Below are 25,188 nucleotides of genomic sequence, written 5' to 3'. Positions count from 1 at the left end.
GGATCTCAAAAGTAAAATAGCTTTTTACCAATCATGTGTAAATAGAATACAGATCTGTCTAGAGATAGCGAGTAATCTTTCTAATCCCAGTTAGTTGTTTGCTTTTTTTTGCATTAATGCTAAATGAAAATAGATTATTTCTTATGATTCTCTTCTCTGGAAGGTAATTTATTCTTTTGGCATTTCTATTTTAATATTTTAATAGATTAAAATAAAATCATGTATAGTAAAATATTCTTATAAATATAAAATCTTATATAAATCTAGCATTCCATCAGCTTCAAAATTTGATATATGTAATTTTTTCTTATTAGATCCACCTGGGCCACCTTCTTGCCCAGAGGTCAAAGATAAAACAAAGTCAAGCATCTCATTAGCATGGAAACCTCCAGCCAAAGATGGTGGCAGTCCAATCAAAGGATACATTGTAGAAATGCAAGAGGAAGGTACTACTGACTGGAAAAAAGTAAATGAACCAGACAAACTTCTAACTACCTGTGAATGTGTGGTGCCGAATTTGAAAGAACTCAGGAAGTATAGATTCAGAGTGAAAGCTGTCAATGAAGCTGGTGAATCTGAACCAAGTGATACAACTGGGGAGATCCCTGCCACTGATATTCTAGGTACTAGTCCTTATTCCATTTATGTATTCATCTTCTGATCTCATTATGAAATTGATTAATTTACTGAAGATATGTCAATTACTTCTTTGAAAAAGGTGAGCTAAACCCGGTTGTATTATTCATGGTATTACAGAGGTACCAGAAGTTTTCATTGACATTGGAGCACAAGACTGTCTGATTTGTAAAGCTGGCTCACAGATTAGGATTCCTGCTGTCATCAAGGGACGCCCAACACCAAAATCCTCTTGGGAATTTGATGGGAAGGCAAAGAAGGCAATAAAGGTAAGAAAATTATAATTCTCTGTGTCTCCCATTGAATCACTCTAAGGAATATTTACACTACAACTGACTATCTTCTTTTCTAATAGGATGGAGTTCATGACATACCTGAAGATGCACAGGTAAAAAAAAAATTGAAGTAATTCAGAATATGGTTGACTTCAATTCTGCTATTATTTCATTCAATGTATGACTACTATTTTCTTTATACAGCTGGAGACTGCTGAAAACTCATCAGTAATTATTATTCCGGAGTGTAAACGATCTCATTCAGGCAAATACAGCATCACAGCCAAGAATAAAGCAGGACAAAAGACTGCAAATTGCAGAGTTAAAGTCATGGGTAAGAAAGATTTTAGAAGTTACTATGAAATAAGAACAAATTCTTTTAAACAAAGTAACCTTGTTTATATTGTGATTTGCATCCAACAGATGTACCAGGTCCACCCAAAGATCTGAAAGTCAGTGACATCACAAGGGGTAGTTGCAGACTTTCATGGAAGATGCCAGATGATGATGGAGGAGACAGAATCAAAGGCTATGTTATTGAGAAGAAGACTATTGATGGAAAAGCCTGGACTAAAGTCAATCCAAACTGTGGAAGCACCACATTTGTAGTTCCTGATCTCATCTCTGAACAGCAATATTTCTTCCGCGTGCGTGCAGAAAACCGTTTTGGTATTGGTGCACCTGTGGAAACCATTCAGAGGACCACTGCCAGAGATCCAATATGTAAGTTTTAAAATCTAAGATTAAAATAGCTTCTCAAACTTGAAATATATTGTTATAAATAATGCTTAATACTTCTTTTAACTATTTTTAAAGATCCTCCTGATCCCCCTATTAAACTCAAGATTGGCCTTATAACGAAGAATACGGTACACCTGTCATGGAAACCCCCAAAGAATGATGGGGGCTCCCCTGTCACTCACTACATTGTTGAATGCCTTGCATGGGACCCTACTGGGACAAAGAAAGAAGCATGGAAACAGTGCAATAAGCGTGATGTGGAAGACCTGCAATTTACCGTTGAAGACCTCGTAGAGGGTGGGGAATATGAATTCAGAGTCAAAGCTGTCAATGCTGCAGGAGTCAGCAAACCTTCAGAAACTGTTGGCCCTGTGATTGTCAAAGACCAGACATGTAAGTACCGTTATATTAACAGAGAATGTTCTCTTTATGACTGCCTTCCTAGATATTTAATAGTAGTCTAAAATGAAGATAGATATATCTACACATCAGGAAGCTACCATGGGTTGAGTGTGGACGTGGGCACATTAGTCAATCACTCATTCCCTCAACTTCCACAGAATTATCTTATTTCCTTATATATTACCTTTCCCTTATTTAAAGGAGACCATGTTTGGAATTTCCTTATTATAATTTTCTCCACGGCAGGCTGTTTTACTTATCAGAAGTTAAAGCAATTCTTCTGCATGCTCCTCAAAAGGAGCAAAAGGTAAAGATAACCAGTTATCTGCTCAGCAACTGCTGAGACCCATTTATCTTCACCATCAAGTTTCTTTTCCTCTATTTGAGAAAAAGATATGTTTTAGTCGATAAAATATAACCCAAATATGGTAATAATTCTCCCTCTAATTATTGTTACCATCACTACTGCTGTGTATTGTCTAGTTCTCTCTTCTAAATTTAGGACGGCTACAGTCACTACCCCCTTTGCATATTCTTCTACTAAATTTATGGAAAATGGAAAACTGCTTTGCCTCTACTAGCAGTTATATTTCTTAAAAGGGGAATTCATCTCAGAATGAATATAGTGGGTCCCCTCATAATTCTGCATAAATATTAAAGGTAATATCATGACAGAACTCCCCAACCTAAACTACTACAATCTTCATTTCTCTCTGCCCTTTGGTCAGATTATCTGACCAAGCATAATGATGCCAGGTAAGAGAGAGGCAAGAGCTGATACATAGCCATATGTAGATCCAACAAAGGATGATGACCACATGTACCTGCTCCCCAAATTGATATAATAATGTTGAAGACCCTTTATATTGGGCTGAACTACAAAGCCTGCCTATAATAAATCCAAATAGCTTTATAGTCACAGTGAAATCTTCTTTCTATCCTTCAGTGCTTTGTGTTCCTAATAATAACTTTTTTATTTAATAATATAGGCCCTCCATCAATTGATCTAAAAGAATTCATGGAGGTTGAACAAGGAACTGATGTTAACATTGTGGCCAAAATCAAAGGTGTGCCATTCCCGACACTAACCTGGTTTAAAGCTCCTCCAAAGAAGCCTGATAACAAAGAACCCGTTGTCTATGACACCCATGTCAACAAACTGGTGGTGGATGATACTTGTACCTTAGCTATTCCACAGTCTCGCAGGAGTGACACTGGCTTATATACCATCACAGCCGTGAATAACCTGGGAACAGCATCAAAGGAGATGAGACTGAATGTCCTTGGTAAAGATTGCATGGTTTTATTAAAATGACATGTTTTTCTATTCATAAATAAAATATTTGGCTTTAAAATCATTCAACTAATAAAGTTTTCCTTTTTTAAACCATTTTAGGTCGTCCTGGCCCTCCAGTGGGACCCATAAAGTTTGAATCGGTTTCAGCAGATCAAATGACAATATCTTGGCTCCCACCTAAGGATGACGGTGGGTCTAAGATTACAAACTATGTAATTGAGAAAAGAGAACCTAACAGGAAGACCTGGGTGCATGTCACCAGTGAACCTAAAGAGTGCATGTGCACAGTTCCCAAATTGCTAGAAGGCCATGAATATATATTCCGAATCATGGCCCAGAATAAATATGGCATTGGGGAGCCTCTTGACAGTGAACCTGAAACAGCAAGAAACCTCTTCTGTAAGTAGGACATGTTTCACATACAAAGTCATTCTTATTTGTGTTTTCCATAATTTCTTATAAATCACTGTGATTTTTTTTTCACAGCTGTCCCTGGAGCACCAGATAAACCAACAGTTAGCAGTGTGACTCGTAACTCCATGACTGTCAACTGGGAAGAGCCAGAATATGATGGAGGCTCTCCTGTGACAGGATACTGGCTAGAAATGAAAGACACCACTTCAAAGAGATGGAAGAGAGTTAACCGAGATCCTATCAAACCCATGACTTTGGGTGTTTCTTATAAAGTGACTGGTCTTATTGAAGGTTCTGATTATCAGTTCCGGGTATACGCAATCAATGCTGCTGGTGTGGGTCCACCAAGTCTGCCATCAGACCCAGTGACTGCCAGAGACCCAATTGGTAAGCCTTGAAACCATTCCCTTTTATTTTTTTTTCCCAAAAGTGCCATGGAAAAGTCAAGAATACTAATGTGTACTGGTTCTTTCCAGCCCCTCCTGGTCCTCCATTTCCCCAAGTCACAGATTGGACTAAATCAACTGCGGATCTGGAGTGGTCTCCTCCACTAAAAGACGGTGGATCCAAAGTAACTGGATACATCGTTGAATATAAAGAAGAAGGAAAGGAAGAATGGGAAAAGGTAGCTGACACTTGGCATTATGGAAATAGACTATGGATCAACTAAAAATGTAGTAGTTATTCTCAAATCCATTAACTTCTATCTGTATTTTTTTGGATTAATAAATCAGAAAAATAACATAATTATAACTGACAGTCCAAACATCTATAATGCCAAATATCTACTCAAAAGTTAAGTCATGTTGTTGTTAACTGATCTTTTGGCTATAAATCCTGAAAAAGTGGAATAAATGAACAGTACAGGTTTTTTCAATCATTTGACAATGATTTTAAAACATAATTCCTGGCGAAACATTCCATCCAATGTTAATCTGTAATATCTGATCCCTAAAACCTAAACTGGCAACAGTTTTCCCAAAGAGAGTAGTTAAATATGCTGTTGGTTATGCTTTAGAAAGCTATTAGAACAAGAAGCTACAAAGAACTGTACTAATTATAAAATGCTTGTGATTTTTCCCTAGGCTAAAGATAAAGAAGTGAGAGGAACAAAACTTGTTGTGACAGGATTAAAAGAAGGAGCATTCTACAAATTTAGAGTTAGAGCAGTCAACATTGCTGGCATTGGAGAACCTGGAGAAGTTACAGATGCCATTGAAATGAAGGATAGAACTGGTAATTATTAATACTTCTCTGATTTTATCGATATTTATGTTTTGGATTGGAAATGAAAATCATGTTTGTAATTTTCCGTCATTTTCCAGTGTTACCTGACATTCAGCTAGATGCCAGCGTCAGAGACAGAATTGTAGTCCATGCTGGAGGAGTAATCCGAATCATCGCCTATGTTTCTGGAAAGCCTTCTCCAACCATCACCTGGAACATGAATGAAAGAGCATTACCTCAGGAAGCCACCATTGAGACCACAGCCATTAGCTCATCCATGGTCATCAAGAATTGCCAGAGGAGCCACCAAGGGGTCTATTCTCTTCTTGCCAAAAATGCTGCAGGAGAAAGAAAGAAGACAATTATCGTTGATGTATTAGGTAAATACTTTCAATTTGTCCATGCAACTTCTAAAAATAACATTTTTATTTCATCTACAACAAAGCTGTTATAATAAAACTATGTTACAAGTATTTTGGAAAATAAGAAAAATCACTGACAATCCCATTGACCACTACTAGCATTTTTTCTAAATTTCCTCCTTGCTTTTTTATCCTATACATACACACCCCATATTTCATATGGTTGCACGCCTACTATCCATTAAGTTTTGTATGTTGCCTTTTTATATAATATGTCACCATAAGCATTTACTGTGGTATTATGTAGTTTTCATAAAAGCAACTTTCCTGCAAATGTACATGAATGTTTAACAATTTGATAAGGTTGATCATTTTCACATCAAGGAACTGTTATCTTCATTTGCTAATTATCATAATAATACAGAAATCTCTTTGAAGGTTTTCAGTATTCTAATTGAGGTATTGTATTTGGTTATCAATATTGCATTTCTAGTCACTGAACATAGAGTTGAACTGTACATGGCTTTTTCATGCCTCTCACTGGCTGCTTTATTCCAGTGATTTGCTCAGAAAGTGAAGCCCTCCCACTCAGATCTCTCTCTCAGCATGTCTCTAGGCACAACCATACTCCCGACAGCCAGTTTTTATGTGAAAATAACCAGTTGTCTATTGAACCTAATTGATGTTATGAAAACATGTTATGTTTTCATTAATGAAAATGGTGTAAGGAAAAAGATCTCATTGAGCAATAGTCCTACAAGCTTTTAGGTTAGTTTTAAGCTTCTTTTTTTTTTTTTTTAATATAATTTTCTTTCTTTCTTTCTTTTTCCCCAAAGCCCCAGTAGATAGTTGTATGTCGTAGTTGCACATCCTTCTAGTTGCTGTATGTGGGACTCGGCCTCAGTATGGCCCGAGAAGCGGTGTGTCGGTGCGCGCCCGGGATCCGAACCCGGGCCGCCAGCAGCGGAGCACGCGCACTTAACCGCTAAGCCACAGGGCCGGCCCCATTTAGTTTTAAGCTTCTAAATACCCTTTTGCTCAATGGCTATTACTTTAATTTGAGAACAGGTGCACATCCAGGTTAAATTCCAACCTTCCAAAAAGTCATTCTGAGATTTGGGGCCTCCTGTGCTGCTCCTTGATTCACTGGTCACCCAGAAAAAACTCCCCCTTTCCCCTCTGGAGAGTAAACTGGGCGCAACAAGTGGCCATGCCGCTCCTCATCCCTCTGCTGTCTGCCTCTGTGTGTTCTCCTCTGTATCTGACTCCTAGCTGATCCCTCCCTATCTCCCTTGATCCCTCCTATCTGACTATCAAATTACTAAAAAGAAGTTACTGTTCCTTCAGCTTCTACTAAAACAGTGGCAACCAGTAACTGTTGCAAACCTACTTCATTTACAAATATGGTTGAATATAGATACCAAGGAGAGGAAAAACGACTCAATTAATAGACGCAAAATCTTATTTTCTTCATAACAACATTTTTGTTTCCTTTTTAAAAACAGAGGGTGACAAATATTGAGCCCTGTAGTTCATTGAAGACAAACAGCTAGAAATCTTTTCCTCTTATTTCCAGATGTGCCAGGTCCTGTTGGAATACCATTCCTGCCTCACAACCTAACCAACGACTCTTGCAAACTGACATGGTTTACTCCAGAAGATGATGGAGGCTCTCCAATCACCAATTATGTCATTCAAAAGCGGGAAGCTGACCGCAAAGCATGGACCCCAGTGACATGTACAGTTACCCGACAAAATGCTACCGTCCAGGGTCTCATTCAAGGAAAAGCCTACTTTTTCCGAATTGCAGCTGAAAATAGTATTGGCATGGGCCCGTTTGTTGAGACAACAGAGGAACTTGTCATCAGAGATCCAATAAGTAAGTACAATTTAAAACAATTTTATCCTTAATCACTTCTTCACTCATTTAATAAAAGATCAAGGTGACAAAGTAAGTGTATAAATGCCAAACATTTTATTCATTTGACTAGCATTCATTAAGCAACCACTTAATATCTGATGTTGGTAGTATTTAAATGTGATTGTGAAAGAGATTATGGAAATATATAGATTCTTCAAATCCTCCCACATATGCTACACTGAACTGTTTACATTTCCCACTTAATGGCATAAATGGAAACTGAAGTATTTTCCTCACTCTCAAACTACCAACTCTGGAGACCTTTCCTAAATTGTTTGGCCTCAGTGAACCTCTATTTTCTCATCCGTCAGAGGAAATTAGATTGTATTTGGTCCTTTTTTGATGAGATCCCTTTTGTTACTTATCAAAGCAGATAGTTTAATGCAATCCTCAAAAAGTATTATTTACTACATTCTACTACATTCTTAGCATGACATTTTTTTTCACTGTAATTCCATACTTATTCTTGCAGCTGTACCCGAGCGTCCTGAAGACCTAGAAGTCAAAGAAGTTACTAAAGATTCTGTTACTTTGACTTGGAATCCTCCTAAGTATGATGGTGGATCAGAAATTATTAACTATGTCCTAGAAAGCCGTCTCATTGGAACTGAGAAGTTTCACAAAGTTACAAGTGACAACTTGCTTAACAGAAAATACACTGTTAAAGGCTTAAAAGAAGGTGATACATATGAGTACCGTGTCAGTGCCGTCAATATTGTTGGACAAGGTAAACCATCATTTTGCACCAAGCCAATCACTTGCAAGGATGAGCTGGGTATGTATCTAATGCAGCTTGAACTTTGAAAACTTGTACTTTTATAGATTTATCATAAGACATCAGTAAGACTGACTCACCTTTATCATTGTAAATTTTAGCTCCTCCAACCCTTGACCTTGACTTCAGAGATAAGCTCACGATTCGAGTTGGTGAAGCATTTGCCCTCACTGGCCGTTACTCAGGCAAACCAAAGCCTAAGGTTACTTGGTTCAAAGATGAAGCTGATGTGCTAGAAGATGACCGCACTCGTATAAAGACCACTCCAACAACACTTGCTCTAGAGAAGATCAAGGCCAAACGTTCAGATTCTGGGAAATACTGTGTGGTTGTGGAGAACAGTACAGGCTCTAGGAAAGGTTTCTGTCAAGTTAATGTTGTTGGTAAGTATTATTTAGCACGAAGAATAGATATTCTGTTCTTTCCAAAGCAGAAATGGAAATAACATTTTGCGCTGCAATTTTTTTTTTCTGCAGATCGTCCTGGACCACCAGTAGGACCAGTTATTTTTGATGAGGTGACCAAAGATCACATGGTTATCTCTTGGAAGCCACCTTTAGATGATGGAGGCAGTGAAATTACCAATTATATTATTGAGAAGAAGGAGGTGGGCAAAGATGTTTGGATGCCTGTGACATCTGCGTGTGCTAAAACAACATGCAAAGTTCCTAAACTGCTTGAAGGAAAAGATTATATTTTCCGGATACACGCTGAAAATTTGTATGGAATAAGTGATCCTCTGGTGTCTGATTCAATGAAAGCCAAAGATCGTTTCAGTATGCATTACATTTCTTTTTAGTGATTCAATGTTTGATATTGTTAATAGGAAGAATTAAATTTCTAACACATTTTGCTAATGTTTGTTATAGGGGTTCCTGATGCACCTGATGCACCAATTGTTACAGAAGTTACCAAAGATTCTGCATTAGTAACCTGGAACAAGCCACATGATGGAGGAAAGCCCATCACAAACTACATCTTGGAAAAGAGGGAAACTATGACTAAACGATGGGCTCGAGTTACCAAAGAGCCTATTCACCCACACACTGAATTTAGGGTTCCTGATCTTCTAGAAGGGTGTCATTATGAATTCCGGGTTTCTGCAGAAAATGAAATTGGTATTGGAGACCCAAGCCCACCATCCAAACCAGTCTTTGCTAAAGATCCAATTGGTATAGTATTAAAGCATTCATTCAGTTTTCATATTATCCAACTTTGTTTTCAGCTGTATTCTAACTCCGTTTTGTTTTTTCTTTTATTATGTAGCTAAACCAAGTCCACCTGTCAATCCTGAAGCAATAGATACAACATGTAATTCAGTTGATCTAACTTGGCAGCCACCACGTCATGATGGTGGGAGCAAGATTCTGGGTTATATTGTTGAGTACCAGAAAGTTGGAGACGAAGAGTGGAAAAGAGACAATCACACTCCTGAGTCATGTCCTGAAACTAAATATAAAGTCACCGGTCTTCGGGATGGTCAAACCTATAAGTTCAGAGTTAGAGCAGTCAATGAAGCTGGTGAATCAGATCCAGCTCATGTTCCCGAGCCAGTGCTAGTAAAAGACAGACTTGGTGAGTAAAATGTTCTCAGCTGCATTTGCAAGGAAGATAGGTGTCTCGTTGTATATGCTTAATTTTAAAATACATTAATGAATCAAATCTGAAAATACTGTTCTCTTTATTCTAGAACCCCCTGAGTTGATTCTTGATGCCAACATGGCAAGAGAACAACACATACGGGTTGGTGATACCCTAAGACTTAGTGCCGTCATCAAAGGAGTGCCATTCCCAAAAGTAACTTGGAAAAAAGAAGACAGAGAGGCTCCAACTAAAGCCAGAATTGATGTTACTCCAGTTGGTAGCAAGCTTGAAATTCGTAATGCTGCCCATGAAGATGGTGGAATTTATTCCTTAACAGTGGAGAATCCAGCTGGTTCAAAAACTGTCTCAGTAAAAGTACTTGTATTAGGTAAGAATTTTAATACTTATGATGGGCTTAATGTAATAACATATTAAAACCAAATTTTGAAACAATTTGAGCTCTTATCTGGATTAAATCACTTGTATAACTACATTATTTAACACTTTTCAGATAAGCCTGGGCCACCTAGAGATCTGGAAGTCAGTGAAATCAGGAAAGATTCTTGCTACCTTACATGGAAGGAACCACTGGATGATGGTGGTTCTGTTGTTACAAATTATGTGGTTGAGAGGAGAGATGTTGCCAGTGCCCAGTGGTCACCTCTTTCAACTACATCAAAGAAAAAGAGTCACTTGGCTAAGCATCTTAATGAAGGCAGTCAGTATCTCTTCCGAGTAGCTGCTGAGAACCAGTATGGACGTGGTCCTTTTGTTGAAACGCCTAAACCCATCAAGGCTGTGGATCCCCTACGTAAGTTGCTTTCTCTGGATACAAAAGTATTATTTGTCTGTCTGTGAGAATATTATTTATTCATCATAACTTCTTCTTTTGAAAAGATCCCCCAGGGCCACCAAAGAACTTACACCATGTAGACGTTGACAAGACTGAAGTCTCCCTTGTTTGGAATAAGCCAGATCGTGATGGTGGCTCTCCAATCACTGGATATTTGGTGGAATATCAAGAAGAGGGCACCGAAGACTGGATTAAGTTCAAGACTGTGACAAACTTAGAGTGTGTTGTTACTGGCCTACAACAAGGAAAGACCTATAAATTCCGTGTAAAAGCTGAAAATATTGTGGGTCTTGGTCTCCCTGACACAACTATCCCAATAGAATGTCAAGAAAAACTAGGTAATTTTTGGATTGGTATAATTATTTTATTTCTTTTTCAATTATTCATATTGTGAAAATCAAAATCTAATTTCCTCATGTTTACTTTCCAGTGCCTCCATCTGTGGAGCTGGATGTGAAATTAATTGAAGGCCTTGTGGTAAAAGCTGGAACTACAGTCAGATTCCCTGCCATTATAAGGGGTGTACCTGTTCCTACTGCAAAGTGGACAACCGATGGGAGTGAGATTAAAACAGATGAACACTACACAGTTGAAACTGACAACTACTCATCAGTACTTACCATTAAGAACTGCTTAAGGAGAGACACTGGGGAATATCAAATCACGGTTTCCAATGCAGCTGGCAGCAAAACAGTAGCTGCACATCTTACTGTTCTTGATGTTCCTGGTCCACCAACAGGTCCTATTAATATTCTGGAAGTTACCCCTGAATATATGACTATCTCATGGCAGCCACCTAAGGATGACGGAGGAAGCCCTGTGATAAATTATATCGTTGAGAAAAAAGATACAAGGAAAGACACGTGGGGTGTTGTCTCTTCAGGAAGTGGCAAGACAAAGCTGAAAGTCCCACATCTGCAAAAGGGCTTTGAATATGTCTTCCGAGTTAGAGCAGAGAATAAGATGGGTGTTGGTCCTCCCCTTGACTCTATACCTACTGTTGCTAAACACAAGTTTAGTCCTCCATCTCCTCCTGGTAAACCAGTGGTTACTGACATTACTGAAAATGCTGCAACAGTGTCTTGGACTCTGCCCAAATCTGATGGTGGCAGTCCAATAACTGGTTACTATGTGGAACGTCGAGAAATAACTGGCAAATGGGTGAGGGTCAACAAAACACCTATAGCTGAGCTGAAGTATAGAGTGACTGGACTCTATGAGGGAAATACATATGAGTTTAGAGTTTTTGCTGAAAATCTTGCAGGACTAAGTAATCCATCCCCAAGTTCTGACCCAATAAAAGCTTGCCGGCCCATAAAACCACCTGGACCACCTATTAATCCTAAACTGAAAGACAAGAGCAGAGAAACAGCTGACTTGGTGTGGACAAAGCCTCTCAGTGATGGTGGTAGCCCCATTCTAGGCTATGTAGTGGAATGTCAGAAAGCTGGTACAGCACAGTGGAGCAGGATTAATAAAGATGAACTCATTCGGCAATGTGCCTTTAGGGTACCTGGACTAATTGAAGGAAATGAGTACAGATTCCGTATAAAGGCAGTTAATATTGTGGGAGAGGGAGAGCCAAGAGAACTAGCAGAATCTGTGATTGCAAAAGACATCCTCCATCCTCCAGAAGTAGAACTTGATGTTACTTGTCGTGATGTTATTACTGTTAGAGTGGGCCAAACTATCCGCATTCTTGCTCGAGTCAAAGGCAGACCTGAACCAGACATAACTTGGACCAAGGAAGGCAAAGTATTGGTCCGAGAAAAGCGGGTTGACCTAATTCACGATCTACCTCGTGTTGAGTTACAAATTAAAGAAGCTGTTAGAGCTGATCATGGCAAGTATATCATCTCAGCTAAGAACAGCAGTGGACATGCCCAAGGTTCCGCTATCGTTAATGTCCTTGACAGACCTGGGCCTTGCCAGAATTTAAGGGTTAGTAATGTAACCAAAGAGAACTGTACAATTTCTTGGGAAAACCCACTAGATAATGGTGGCTCAGAAATAACAAATTTCATAGTGGAATATCGCAAACCCAACCAGAAAGGTTGGTCGATTGTTGCTTCAGATGTCACTAAGCGATTAATCAAAGCCAACCTTTTAGCCAACAATGAATACTATTTCCGAGTTTGTGCAGAGAATAAAGTAGGTGTTGGGCCAACCATTGAAACAAAAACTCCAATTCTGGCTATTAACCCTATTGATAGACCAGGTGAGCCTGAAAACCTTCATATTGCAGATAAAGGAAAGACATTTGTCTACCTAAAGTGGCGGCGACCTGACTATGATGGTGGTAGCCCAAATCTATCATATCACGTTGAGAGGAGGCTGAAGGGCTCTGCAGACTGGGAAAGAGTGCACAAAGGCAGCATTAAAGAAACCCACTACATGGTTGACAAGTGTGTTGAAAACCAGATTTACGAGTTCAGAGTGCAAACAAAGAATGAAGGTGGGGAAAGTGACTGGGTAAAGACAGAGGAAGTTGTTGTGAAGGAAGACTTACAGAAACCAGTACTTGATCTGAAATTAAGTGGTGTGCTAACTGTCAAAGCAGGGGACACCATTAGACTTGAGGCAGGTGTTAGAGGCAAACCATTTCCAGAAGTTTTATGGACCAAGGACAAAGATGCTACAGACTTAACAAGATCACCAAGGGTCAAGATTGATACCAGTGCTGATACATCTAAATTTTCTCTTACTAAAGCAAAGCGAAGTGATGGTGGTAAATATGTAATTACAGCAACTAACACAGCTGGCAGTTTTGTGGCCTATGCCACTGTCAATGTTTTAGATAAGCCCGGTCCTGTAAGAAACCTGAAGATTACTGATGTGTCCAGTGATCGGTGTACTCTTTGCTGGGATCCACCAGAGGATGACGGTGGCTGTGAAATCCAAAATTATATTCTAGAAAAATGTGAGAGCAAGCGAATGGTTTGGTCTACGTATTCTGCTACTGTCTTAACACCCGGTACTACAGTAACACGTCTCATAGAAGGAAATGAATACATTTTCAGAGTCCGTGCAGAAAATAAAATAGGCACAGGGCCTCCAACAGAAAGTAAACCAGTCATTGCAAAAACCAAATATGATAGACCTGGTCGCCCTGATCCCCCAGAAGTCACTAAAGTAAGCAAAGAAGAGATGACTGTGGTTTGGACTCCACCTGAATATGATGGTGGAAAGTCCATCACAGGATACTTTTTGGAGAAAAAGGAAAAACATTCAACACGATGGGTCCCTGTTAACAAGAATGCCATCCCTGAGAGACGTTTGAAAGTCCAGAATCTCTTCCCAGGACATGAATATCAGTTCCGTGTCAAGGCAGAAAATGAAATTGGAATTGGAGAACCAAGCCTGCCATCAAGACCAGTAGTGGCAAAAGACCCCATAGGTATGATGTTCTTGCTTTTTCTGATATTACACCAACTCTTAATCTCAAGCACAGGGGTATTAGACAAATAAGTTAAATCTGAAACATCAAAACTTTATTTTAGCCAATATTTTTCCAAGTAGATCTTTCACCAAATCACCCAAAATGTACATCAAAGGTAGATTCTAATTTTATGAAGGAAAATAAGGAGGATTTTGTAATTGAGAAATTGAATGCCCTATCTTTGATTAATTGAGAATGGACTATATAAAATCACACATTAAAATATCACTAGTAGTGGTTAACTATGTGTAAATTTATTCTTATATAATTGATTTTCAGAACCACCTGGTCCACCAACCAATCTCAAAGTGGTTGATACGACCAAAACTTCCATAACCCTTGGATGGGGAAAACCAGTGTATGATGGTGGCGCCCCAATAATTGGATATGTTGTGGAAATGAGACCAAAAAAACCAGATACATCACCTGATGAAGGCTGGAAAAGATGCAATGCGGCAGCACAGCTTGTTCGCATGGAATTCACTGTTACCAGCTTGGATGAAAACCAGGAATACGAGTTCAGAGTGTGTGCCCAAAACCAAGTTGGCATTGGGCGCCCTGCAGAACTAAAGGACGCTATTAAACCTAAAGAAATCCTAGGTGAGGTCCTCTTTTATCACTTGGTTCATTCATACTTCACTTCTCATGTGATTTCCCCACATTCTGAAAAGTCAACTAATGGTTTTCATGTCATTTGCAGAACCTCCGGAGGTTGAATTGGATGCCAGCATGAGAAAACTGGTCACAGTGAGAGCAGGATGCCCTATTCGACTGTTTGCCATAGTGAGAGGGCGACCAGCCCCTAAAGTCACTTGGCGAAGAGTGGGTATTGATAACGTGGTCAGAAAAGGACAAGTTGATCTGGTTGACACTATGGCCTTCCTTGTCATCCCCAATTCTACCCGTGATGACTCAGGAAAATATTCCCTGACGCTTGTAAACCCAGCAGGAGAAAAGGCCGTGTTCGTGAATGTCAGAGTATTAGGTGGGTTACTAACAAGCTTCCTCCTCCACTTCAAAAATACATTAGTTAATAAGGCAGCTGAAGAGACATGTGTATCTGATTTTGTGGTTCTTTACAGATACCCCCGGACCTGTGTCTGATTTAAAAGTTTCAGATGTCACTAAAACATCATGCCACGTTTCCTGGGCCCCTCCTGAGAACGATGGTGGGAGCCAGGTGACACATTATATTGTGGAGAAACGTGAGGCAGACAGAAAGACATGGTCAACAGTTACCCCAGAAGTTAAGAAAACGAGCTTCCACGTCACCAATCTTGTCCCTGGGAATGAGTATTTCTTCAGAGTAACTGCTGTCAATGAGTATGGCCCTGGCGTCCCAACAGATGTCCCCAAACCAGTGCTTGCATCCGATCCACTCTGTAAGTAATATCCTTTCTTCCTCCTTTTAACGCCAATCCCCTGCTTGAGCAAGATCAAGATACCAAAAACATTTTAATCCACTAGTGAAAGGGCTTTAATTCGTAGAAACCCAAAACAGTACAAATAAATATCTAACTCACTCATTAAAGACTTTTTTGATCTGCCTCATTTTCTACTTTCTGCTTTCAACATACCAAACCACAGTTTCCATATACTTTGAAGCAAGTGGCATATGAAAACATTTATGTATATTAACAAAGGGATTTGATTAGGTTACCTGGACAGTTTTCTAAATCACGTTTTTCTTCTAGGTGAGCCGGATCCCCCAAGGAAACTAGAAGTTACTGAAATGACAAAGAACAGCGCTGCCTTAGCCTGGTTACCTCCCCTGCGTGACGGAGGCGCTAAAATCGATGGCTATATCATTAGTTACAGAGAAGAAGAGCAGCCTGCAGATCGCTGGACAGAGTACTCAGTGGTAAAAGATCTCAGCCTTGTTGTCACTGGCCTAAAGGAAGGAAAGAAATATAAATTTAGAGTAGTGGCCAGAAATGCTGTTGGAGTCAGTTTGCCAAGAGAAACTGAAGGAGTGTATGAAGCCAAAGAACAGCTGTGTAAGTAGCACTGTCTCATTTTTATCATGCGATGAAAGTTTATTAGAATTTCCTTTGGAAAAGGAAACACTGTAGACATATCTCCCTGAGGAATCTAGTTCCAGAAATTCTGGAAAAATAGTAGAAAACAGTGGTTTTGAAACATTTGAGCCCAAAACACATAGTAAATAAACTAAATCATGACACAGTACACATATATATACACATGACTGGAAAAAAAGTTTCTTGAAGCCTTATTATGTACGCTGGACTGTGATATTTTCTATTCGACTCCATCTCGTTCTTTAAAAAAATATTAGCTGTAATGTAAACATTAATTTGAACCCACTAATGGGTTGCAACCCACAATTTGAAAAACACCAGTATAGTTTCCCACCAGAGGAAATTTAACCTCCCCACAAAATTAATGTATTTTCCTTTTACTTTTAGTGCCACCAAAGATCCTTATGCCAGAGCAAATTACTATTAAAGCTGGGAAGAAACTCCGAATTGAAGCCCATGTGTATGGAAAGCCTCATCCGGTCTGTAAATGGAAAAAAGGAGAAGATGATGTTGTCACATCCAGCCACCTGGCAGTGCATAAAGCAGAAAATTCTTCAATTCTGATCATAAAAGATGTTACTAGGAAAGACAGTGGTTACTATAGCCTCACTGCAGAGAACAGTTCTGGGACAGACACTCAGAAAGTCAAAGTTATCGTCATGGGTAGGTCAAGCATTAGACAAATGGCCATCTACACATGAAGATCAGAAACATTTTTTTCCTATCAAATCCCTTGTTCTTATATTTCTTTCCTCTTGGTTCATGCAGATGCTCCTGGGCCCCCTCAGCCTCCATTTGACATTTCAGACATAGACGCCGATGCTTGCTCCCTGTCATGGCACATCCCTCTGGAGGACGGAGGCAGTAACATCACCAACTACATAGTGGAGAAGTGTGACGTGAGCCGAGGTGATTGGGTGACAGCTCTAGCTTCAGTGACAAAAACTTCCTGTAGAGTTGGAAAACTGATCCCAGGCCAGGAGTATGTCTTCAGGGTCCGTGCTGAAAATCGATTTGGCATTTCAGAGCCTCTCACATCTCCAAAGATGCTGGCTAAGTTCCCATTTGGTATGTTTCTTTCAGGAAGAAAAAAATTATTTTCTTTCTAGTTTGTTACTTAAGGTAGAAACTAACATTTCCCTTGTCTTCATCTCCAGGTGTTCCTAGTGAACCAAAGAATGCACGAGTCACTAAAGTCAACAAAGACTGCATATTTGTGGCATGGGACAGACCAGACAGTGATGGAGGGAGCCCCATTACCGGTTACCTGATTGAACGCAAAGAAAGAAACAGTTTGCTCTGGGTGAAAGCTAATGATACTCCTGTCCGGTCAACTGAATATCCTTGTGCAGGCCTTGTAGAAGGTCTTGAGTATTCATTCAGAATCTATGCCCTAAACAAAGCTGGATCCAGCCCACCCAGCAAACCAACGGAATATGTAACTGCAAGAATGCCAGTTGGTGAGTTTTTCTTTTTTTAGTATTATGGGGGCACATTTAAATCTTGGAGTCTCTGAAGATTACTACTTTCATTCAGGAATATGTTCTGGGTGATAATGTGAAATATGGAAGTTTAAAACTTTTGCTATTAAGATAAATGCTGAGAACACCTCTTTTGGTTTTAGATCCTCCTGGAAAGCCTGAAGTTATTGATGTTACCAAGAATACGGTATCCCTCATCTGGGCTCGTCCAAAGCATGATGGAGGCAGTAAAATTATTGGCTATTTCCTAGAAGCTTGCAAACTTCCTGGTGATAAGTGGGTACGGTGCAATACTACACCTCACCAGATTCCCCAGGAAGAGTACACAGTTACTGGCTTAGAAGAAAATGCTCAGTATCAATTTAGAGCAATTGCCAAGACCGTAGTAAACATTAGCCAGCCTTCTGAACCTTCTGATCCAGTGACCATCGCCCCAGAAAATGGTAAGATTCTGTTGAGCATAATAGGCAAAGGTAGACAGCACTCATAAGGTATATTTCTCCTAATAAAATATTAAATCTACATCTATGGAAAAAAGGACAAGTAAAATGATAGGTACTTTGTATACAGACACTAAAAGTTATGATTATGGAGAATCTTAGTAACATGCTAAACTAAAAAGCAGGATACAAAACTGTGAGGACCATATAATTTTAGCCATACATGTGCACAGGAAGATGAGAAAGAAATGCACCAGAATGCTAATAGTGAAAATGTAAGGATGTTAGAATTATGGGTGATCTTTACTTGTCTCTTTATACTTTTAGCATTATCAGATTTCTACATTAAACCTGTATTTCTTTTATAATGAATATGTTACTTTTAAATAGCTCATCTTGAAAGAGATAGAGCATGTGAATTTCCCACTTTTATTAATAAGAATTATATAATATTGCTTTGCATATATTAAATCTTTTTATCTTATTTCTTTCCAGTTCCTCCCAGGATAGACTTGAGTGTGGCTATGAAATCTTTGCTTACTGTAAAAGCTGGAACTAATGTTTGCCTGGATGCCACTGTTTTTGGTAAACCAATGCCAACAGTCTCTTGGAAGAAGGATGGCACACCACTACAACCAGCAGAAGGCATAAAGATGGCCATGAAGCGGAACCTGTGCACCCTGGAGCTGTTCAGCGTGAACCGGAAGGACTCAGGAGACTATACCATTACTGCTGAAAATTCAAGTGGTTCTAAATCAGCCACCATTAAGCTTAAAGTGTTAGGTAACTAAAGCGGTTAATTAGAATCTCATATTTTACTCTGGTTAATGTGATGTAATAGAATTTATGAAATAATATGTGAGAAAAGATACATATCCACATGTATCTTTTGTAATCACAGAGTTATTCTATAGTGTTTTAGAGCTGAAAAGAGCATTAGAGATCACATATTCCAGTTACATAATTTTACATGTGAGGAAATTAAGATTCTGAAAAATTAAGTGACTTCCAAGGTCATACAGGAAGTTAATGACAATATAGAGACTACAGCCCAGGTCTCCAGACCTCCACTCTACTCATTCCCCGTTTCACATGTGTCAGTGAAAGACTTCATTTTTCCTTCTTGTGCTTTCAGATAAACCAGGTCCTCCGGCATCTGTTAAAATCAACAAAATGTATTCAGATCGTGCAATGCTTTCTTGGGAACCTCCTCTTGAAGACGGAGGCTCAGAAATCACCAACTATATTGTTGACAAACGTGAAACGAGCAGACCCAACTGGGCACAAGTCTCTGCTACTGTGCCCATCACCAGCTGCAGCGTGGAGAAACTTATAGAGGGCCATGAGTATCAGTTCCGCATTTGTGCTGAAAATAAATACGGAGTGGGCGATCCGATCTTAACTGAACCAGCAGTTGCTAAAAACCCATATGGTAGGAACATATTCCTGTGGTTTTTCATTTTACTTTTGAAATATTACCTTGGAGACTGGGATATTAACTTTTCAATTAATCTCTGCAGACCCACCCGGACGCTGTGATCCTCCTGTTATTAGCAATGTCACCAAAGATCATATGACAGTAAGCTGGAAACCACCAGCAGATGATGGCGGCTCACCCATCACTGGCTATTTGCTTGAAAAGCGGGAAACCCAGGCAGTAAACTGGACTAAGGTCAACAGAAAACCTGTTATAGAAAGAACGATAAAAGCAACAGGTCTCCAAGAAGGCACCGAATATGAGTTCCGAGTTACAGCTATAAATAAGGCTGGACCAGGCAAACCCAGCGACGCATCCAAGGCTGTTTATGCTCAGGACCCTCTGTGTAAGTTTGCATGAAAGAGTCCCATATCCTGTGTTCTAAGCAGCATCCAACAACCAGGAATTAGGTTTTAATGAAAATTTTCTATTATTATTTATCCTCAGATCCTCCTGGCCCACCAGCTTTTCCTAAAGTGTATGATACAACCCGTAGCTCCGTAAGTCTATCTTGGGGCAAGCCAGCCTATGACGGTGGTAGCCCTATCATTGGTTACCTTGTTGAAGTAAAACGAGCTGACTCTGATAACTGGGTGAGGTGCAATTTACCACAGAAGCTACAGAAAACACGCTTTGAGGTTACCGGCCTGATGGAAAACACAGAATATCAATTCCGTGTGTATGCCGTTAATAAGATCGGATACAGTGACCCCAGTGACGTGCCAGACAAACACTGTCCCAAGGACATCTTGAGTAAGTATTACCAGGAGAAATATATGGAGATTTTCTCATCAGTCGTATTGTAAAACTGATGAGATTTATTTATTTACAAGCTTTAGAGTTGATAACTCTAGGAGTACATTTTAGGAGAGCTGGGTTGGTACTTTATGGTATAACTGGCCAAATGGAATGCAAGGTGATTAGGGGTTTTGAAAAGCTTGTCATACTTACATGAGAATTTCATGTCTTCAAAAGAACATGAAATTAGGAATTTTAGTCTGAGAATAAAGAATTTTTAAACTAAGTAGTGAGCTATTTATCATTCTTACGGTTTTTATTTTCTCTTCTATTCCACCCTTGTCCGTAAGTATGTAATTGGTAAGCTCTCCATCTTAATTTCCTTTCTCACCATTTCTTCTATTCGCTTATTCTCCATAACCAATTCTCCCTATATTTTGAATTACTTGGTATTATACTTCACCCTCTACGTACTTTTATTCCAACCATGAAATAAAGAAAGAGAACCAGAGTATATAGTAGAGTGCCTTCAATGAATATAGAAAAGAAAAACAAGAATGGAAGAGAACCAAGAACCAATCATCTATTTTTAATATACAGAGGGCTTGAGAGTTTGTAGGGTTCATGAGAAGAGGAGGTACAGATCCTCCAGGGGAAACTTAGCCTACAGGACATTGGAAAATATAAAGATTGCTACACAACACTGAAATAGTTGACAAAAGTTTTGAGGATTATATTAAGGATTTTTTAAAGAACAAGAAATCAGTTATGGAAAAGAAACTATTTTGTTTCTTTTAGTGATAAGACCAGTAACTGGAAATACATTTGACCATTAAATTATTACTTTAACTTTCTTTACTCTAAACTAAACAGTTCCACCTGAGGGGGAACTTGACGCCGATTTGAGGAAAACACTCATATTACGTGCTGGAGTTACAATGAGACTGTATGTACCAGTAAAAGGACGTCCACCTCCAAAGATAACTTGGTCTAAACCAAATGTCAATCTAAAAGAAAGGATTGGACTGGACATAAAGTCAACTGACTTTGACACTTTCTTGCGCTGTGAAAATGTGAACAAATATGATGCAGGAAAATATATCTTGACTCTGGAGAACAGCTGTGGTAAAAAGGAATATACCATCGTAGTGAAAGTGCTTGGTAAGCCTTTTTGAAAAAACGATCATATATGTTACAAATGTAGTCTATGTTTTTTCACACATTCATTTGTTATTTACCCACTATTTATTCAGATACTCCTGGGCCACCCGTCAATGTGACTGTTAAGGAAATATCCAAAGATTCTGCTTATATTACCTGGGATCCTCCCATTATTGATGGTGGAAGCCCCATCATAAACTACGTGGTAGAAAAACGTGACGCAGAGAGGAAGTCCTGGTCTACAGTGACAACTGAGTGCTCAAAAACAAGCTTCAGAGTCTCTAACTTGGAGGAGGGAAAATCCTACTTCTTCAGGGTGTTTGCTGAAAATGAGTATGGCATTGGTGATCCCGGTGAAACACGCGATGCTGTCAAAGCTTCTGGTGAGCAAATGAGCTACTACCCCATCATTTTGAGTGACGTCTTACCTTGTTTATCTGGGGCTTAGACTTATCATTTCTCTTTTGCTTTAGAAACCCCCGGACCAGTTGTGGACCTGAAAGTGACGTCTGTAACTAAGTCTTCTTGTAGCATAGCCTGGAAAAAGCCTCGCAGCGATGGTGGAAGTCGAATAATCGGATATGTAGTCGATTTCTTGACCGAAGACAATAAGTGGCAACGAGTTATGAAATCATTAAGCTTACAGTACTCCATGAAAGATTTGACTGAAGGAAAGGAGTATACCTTCAGAGTGAGTGCTGAGAATGAAAATGGAGAAGGAACCCCAAGTGAAATCACTGCTGTGGCAAAGGATGATGTTGGTAAGTCTTTAACCACACATTTTCATTTTCCCTTTATTGTCATCAAAAGTGCGCTCTTGAGCCCTACTCATGGCCTATATAAAAATCTTTTAAAAACTGTAATGATCTGAAAAAGTTAATCACCTGGTCTTAAAAATAACAATAATTTATCTCCGCTGTTTTACAGTGGCTCCTGACCTTGACTTAAAGGATCTACCTGATTTGTGCTATGTGGCTAAAGAAAACAGCAACTTCCGTCTTAAGATCCCCATAAAAGGCAAGCCAGCTCCATCAGTATCCTGGAAGAAAGGAGAAGATCCTCTAGCAACTGACACAAGAGTCAGTGTGGAGTCATCCGCAGTCAACACAACTCTTGTAGTACATGATTGCCAAAAATCTGATGCTGGAAAATACACAATCACACTGAAAAATGTTGCTGGCACCAAGGAAGGAACTATCTCTATAAAAGTTGTTGGCAAGCCTGGCATCCCCACTGGACCAATCAAATTTGATGAAGTCACAGCAGAAGCCATAACCTTAAAGTGGGGTCCTCCAAAGGACGATGGAGGTTCTGAAATCACCAACTATATCCTAGAGAAGAGAGATTCTGTAAACAACAAGTGGGTGACATGTGCCTCAGCTGTCCAGAAAACCACCTTTAGAGTAACCAGACTTCATGAGGGTATGGAATACACCTTCAGGGTCAGTGCCGAAAATAAATACGGTGTAGGAGAGGGCCTGAAATCAGAGCCAGTTGTTGCTAAGCATCCATTTGGTAAGTGTCTCAAAGTCAGAAAACATAAAGCAAGACGTGGTTTTGAGGAAGTTCTTTATTATAAATCTTGCATTATCTACTTTTTCCTAGATGTGCCTGATGCTCCCCCACCTCCCAATATTGTGGATGTCAGACATGATTCAGTATCTCTAACTTGGACTGACCCAAGGAAAACTGGTGGCTCTCCTATTACAGGTAATTAGTTTGCTCTTACATTCTTTCTTCCAAATCTTCCTCCCTGAAAATGAGCTGAATGTGTGCTCCTTATTTATAGCACCCTCTGCACATACAATCATGTATCTTCCTTTCAGTACATTATGCATTCAGTACATTAAGCACTAATTTAGCTAATTAATTAAGCTAATACTTAATTTCAATGAAAATCTCCTAATATAATAGTTACTAAAGAAAGGCTTCCTTAGTGATATTATCTATTTTTGTGAGTTAAAATTTTTCATCAGAAGGTGCAATAAATATGCATATTCCAAGAGAAAAAAATGGCCCTATGCCTGGGTAATAAAGTGTAGATACCAGCAAGAAGGATTATTTGTTCCGTATGTCCTTATATAAATTATTTGGGCAAAAACATATATATACTTACAAATCAGGCCACATTTGCACTTTCTATCTGAATTGACACATCACTCGGTCTTTTGTAGGGTATCACATTGAGTTCAAGGAAAGAAACAGCCTTTTGTGGAAGAGAGCTAACACAACTCCTATTAGGATGAAAGAGTTCAAAGTGACCGGATTAACGGAAGGTCTTGAATATGAATTCCGAGTTATGGCAATCAACTTAGCAGGAGTAGGCAAGCCAAGCCTGCCATCAGAGCCAGTTGTGGCACTTGATCCAATTGGTGAGTCATTATACAAAGAAAAACCCACGTGCATTTTCTGCATGAAGAAAACACTGGTATTGGTTTGACTGGGTTTTTTTGCTTTGTTTTAGATCCTCCTGGCAAACCTGAGGTTATTAATGTAACAAGGAATTCGGTGACTCTCATTTGGACTGAGCCCAAATATGATGGTGGTCATAAACTGACTGGCTATATAGTGGAGAAGCGAGAGCTACCCTCTAAATCTTGGACAAAAGCCAATCATGTTAATGTCCCAGATTGTGCCTTTACTGTAACTGACCTCGTTGAGGGTGGAAAATATGAATTCAGAATTAGAGCAAAGAATACAGCAGGTGCTATCAGTGCTCCATCAGAAAGTACAGGAACCATTATTTGCAAGGATGAATATGGTAGGTCTATTTGACTTTTTAGGCACATAAAAAAATAGCAAATTAAGCCTCCTTCATTTTCTGATTAAAATGTTTTTTTTTTTCCTTTGCAGAGGCACCAACCATTGTCCTTGATCCCACAGTAAAAGATGGGCTAACAGTTAAAGCAGGCGATAACATTGTTTTGAGTGCCATTAGCATTCTTGGCAAGCCCCTTCCAAAGTCAAGTTGGTCCAGGGCAGGAAAAGATATTAGACCATCAGATATCATTCAGATATCTTCAACCCCAACATCTTCCATGCTTACTATCAAGTATGCCACTAGAAAGGATGCCGGTGAATACACCATCACTGCTACCAATCCTTTTGGCACGAAGGAGGAACATGTGAAGGTAACAGTCCTTGATGTACCTGGTCCCCCAGGTCCCATTGAAATCAGTAATGTTTCCGCTGAAAAAGCAACACTTACATGGACACCTCCTTTGGAAGATGGTGGCTCACCAATTAAGTCGTATGTTCTTGAAAAGAGAGAAACCAGCCGACTTTTGTGGACAGTCGTTGCTGAAGATATTCAGGCTTGCAGGCATGTGGCAACCAAACTTATCCAAGGAAATGAGTATATCTTCCGTGTCTCAGCTGTAAACCAATATGGCAAAGGAGAACCTGTACAGTCCGAACCTGTCAAAATGGTAGACAGATTTGGTACGTAGCGCATGTAAGGGAACTGATATGTAAACATTTACAGCAGAGTTTAGGAAATCATGGATTTCTCATAAATTTGCTTCCTTTTCAGGTCCCCCTGGCCCTCCTGGAAAACCAGAGATATCAAATGTCACTAAAAACACTGCCACTGTCAGTTGGAAAAGACCAACTGATGATGGTGGCAGTGAGATCACGGGATATCATATAGAAAGGAGAGAAAAGAAAAGTTTGCGATGGGTGAGAGCAACAAAGACGCCAGTTTCTGATCTCAGGTGCAAAGTAACAGGACTGCAAGAAGGAAACACCTATGAATTCCGTGTCAGTGCAGAAAACAAAGCAGGAATTGGTCCACCTAGTGACGCTTCAAATCCTGTTCTAATGAAAGATGTAGCATGTTAGTATTTATCTTTTTCAACATAGCTCATTTGGGAATGCCACTATTTCATATAATGTATCCAAAAGCCAAACTCTTAATATACACTTTT

The 25,188-nt window shown here is 39.4% G+C and overlaps 1 protein-coding gene across 1 annotated transcript in view; it reads left to right on the top strand.

The window, feature by feature from the left end:
• TTN (titin) overlaps window positions 1-25,188 on the top strand; it is a 271,430-nt gene that overhangs the window by 196,217 nt on the left and 50,025 nt on the right. The window contains exons 233-275 of the mRNA XM_087435440.1: window positions 315-623; window positions 757-905; window positions 992-1,024; window positions 1,116-1,245; window positions 1,335-1,634; window positions 1,728-2,045; window positions 3,044-3,340; window positions 3,451-3,750; window positions 3,838-4,152; window positions 4,242-4,390; window positions 4,851-5,001; window positions 5,091-5,372; window positions 6,931-7,233; window positions 7,748-8,050; window positions 8,152-8,433; window positions 8,527-8,826; window positions 8,920-9,222; window positions 9,317-9,625; window positions 9,741-10,022; window positions 10,146-10,445; window positions 10,532-10,825; window positions 10,918-13,884; window positions 14,206-14,526; window positions 14,627-14,911; window positions 15,009-15,308; window positions 15,621-15,923; window positions 16,353-16,628; window positions 16,734-17,033; window positions 17,123-17,425; window positions 17,590-17,889; window positions 18,382-18,669; window positions 19,022-19,318; window positions 19,407-19,709; window positions 19,811-20,116; window positions 20,975-21,262; window positions 21,355-21,645; window positions 21,736-22,023; window positions 22,190-22,777; window positions 22,868-22,972; window positions 23,437-23,634; window positions 23,727-24,023; window positions 24,116-24,703; window positions 24,795-25,097. Of these exons, the coding sequence (XP_087291566.1) occupies window positions 315-623; window positions 757-905; window positions 992-1,024; window positions 1,116-1,245; window positions 1,335-1,634; window positions 1,728-2,045; window positions 3,044-3,340; window positions 3,451-3,750; window positions 3,838-4,152; window positions 4,242-4,390; window positions 4,851-5,001; window positions 5,091-5,372; window positions 6,931-7,233; window positions 7,748-8,050; window positions 8,152-8,433; window positions 8,527-8,826; window positions 8,920-9,222; window positions 9,317-9,625; window positions 9,741-10,022; window positions 10,146-10,445; window positions 10,532-10,825; window positions 10,918-13,884; window positions 14,206-14,526; window positions 14,627-14,911; window positions 15,009-15,308; window positions 15,621-15,923; window positions 16,353-16,628; window positions 16,734-17,033; window positions 17,123-17,425; window positions 17,590-17,889; window positions 18,382-18,669; window positions 19,022-19,318; window positions 19,407-19,709; window positions 19,811-20,116; window positions 20,975-21,262; window positions 21,355-21,645; window positions 21,736-22,023; window positions 22,190-22,777; window positions 22,868-22,972; window positions 23,437-23,634; window positions 23,727-24,023; window positions 24,116-24,703; window positions 24,795-25,097 (14,904 nt within the window). The remainder of the gene's footprint in view (window positions 1-314; window positions 624-756; window positions 906-991; window positions 1,025-1,115; window positions 1,246-1,334; window positions 1,635-1,727; window positions 2,046-3,043; window positions 3,341-3,450; window positions 3,751-3,837; window positions 4,153-4,241; window positions 4,391-4,850; window positions 5,002-5,090; window positions 5,373-6,930; window positions 7,234-7,747; window positions 8,051-8,151; window positions 8,434-8,526; window positions 8,827-8,919; window positions 9,223-9,316; window positions 9,626-9,740; window positions 10,023-10,145; window positions 10,446-10,531; window positions 10,826-10,917; window positions 13,885-14,205; window positions 14,527-14,626; window positions 14,912-15,008; window positions 15,309-15,620; window positions 15,924-16,352; window positions 16,629-16,733; window positions 17,034-17,122; window positions 17,426-17,589; window positions 17,890-18,381; window positions 18,670-19,021; window positions 19,319-19,406; window positions 19,710-19,810; window positions 20,117-20,974; window positions 21,263-21,354; window positions 21,646-21,735; window positions 22,024-22,189; window positions 22,778-22,867; window positions 22,973-23,436; window positions 23,635-23,726; window positions 24,024-24,115; window positions 24,704-24,794; window positions 25,098-25,188) is intronic.

This window comes from Ceratotherium simum, chromosome 9 (assembly GCF_057802395.1).
Source record: "Ceratotherium simum simum isolate JZ-2026a chromosome 9, ASM5780239v1, whole genome shotgun sequence".
NCBI lineage: Eukaryota > Metazoa > Chordata > Mammalia > Perissodactyla > Rhinocerotidae > Ceratotherium > Ceratotherium simum.
Note: the sequence above shows the minus strand (reverse complement) of the source record. Positions and strands in the feature narration are given on the sequence as shown.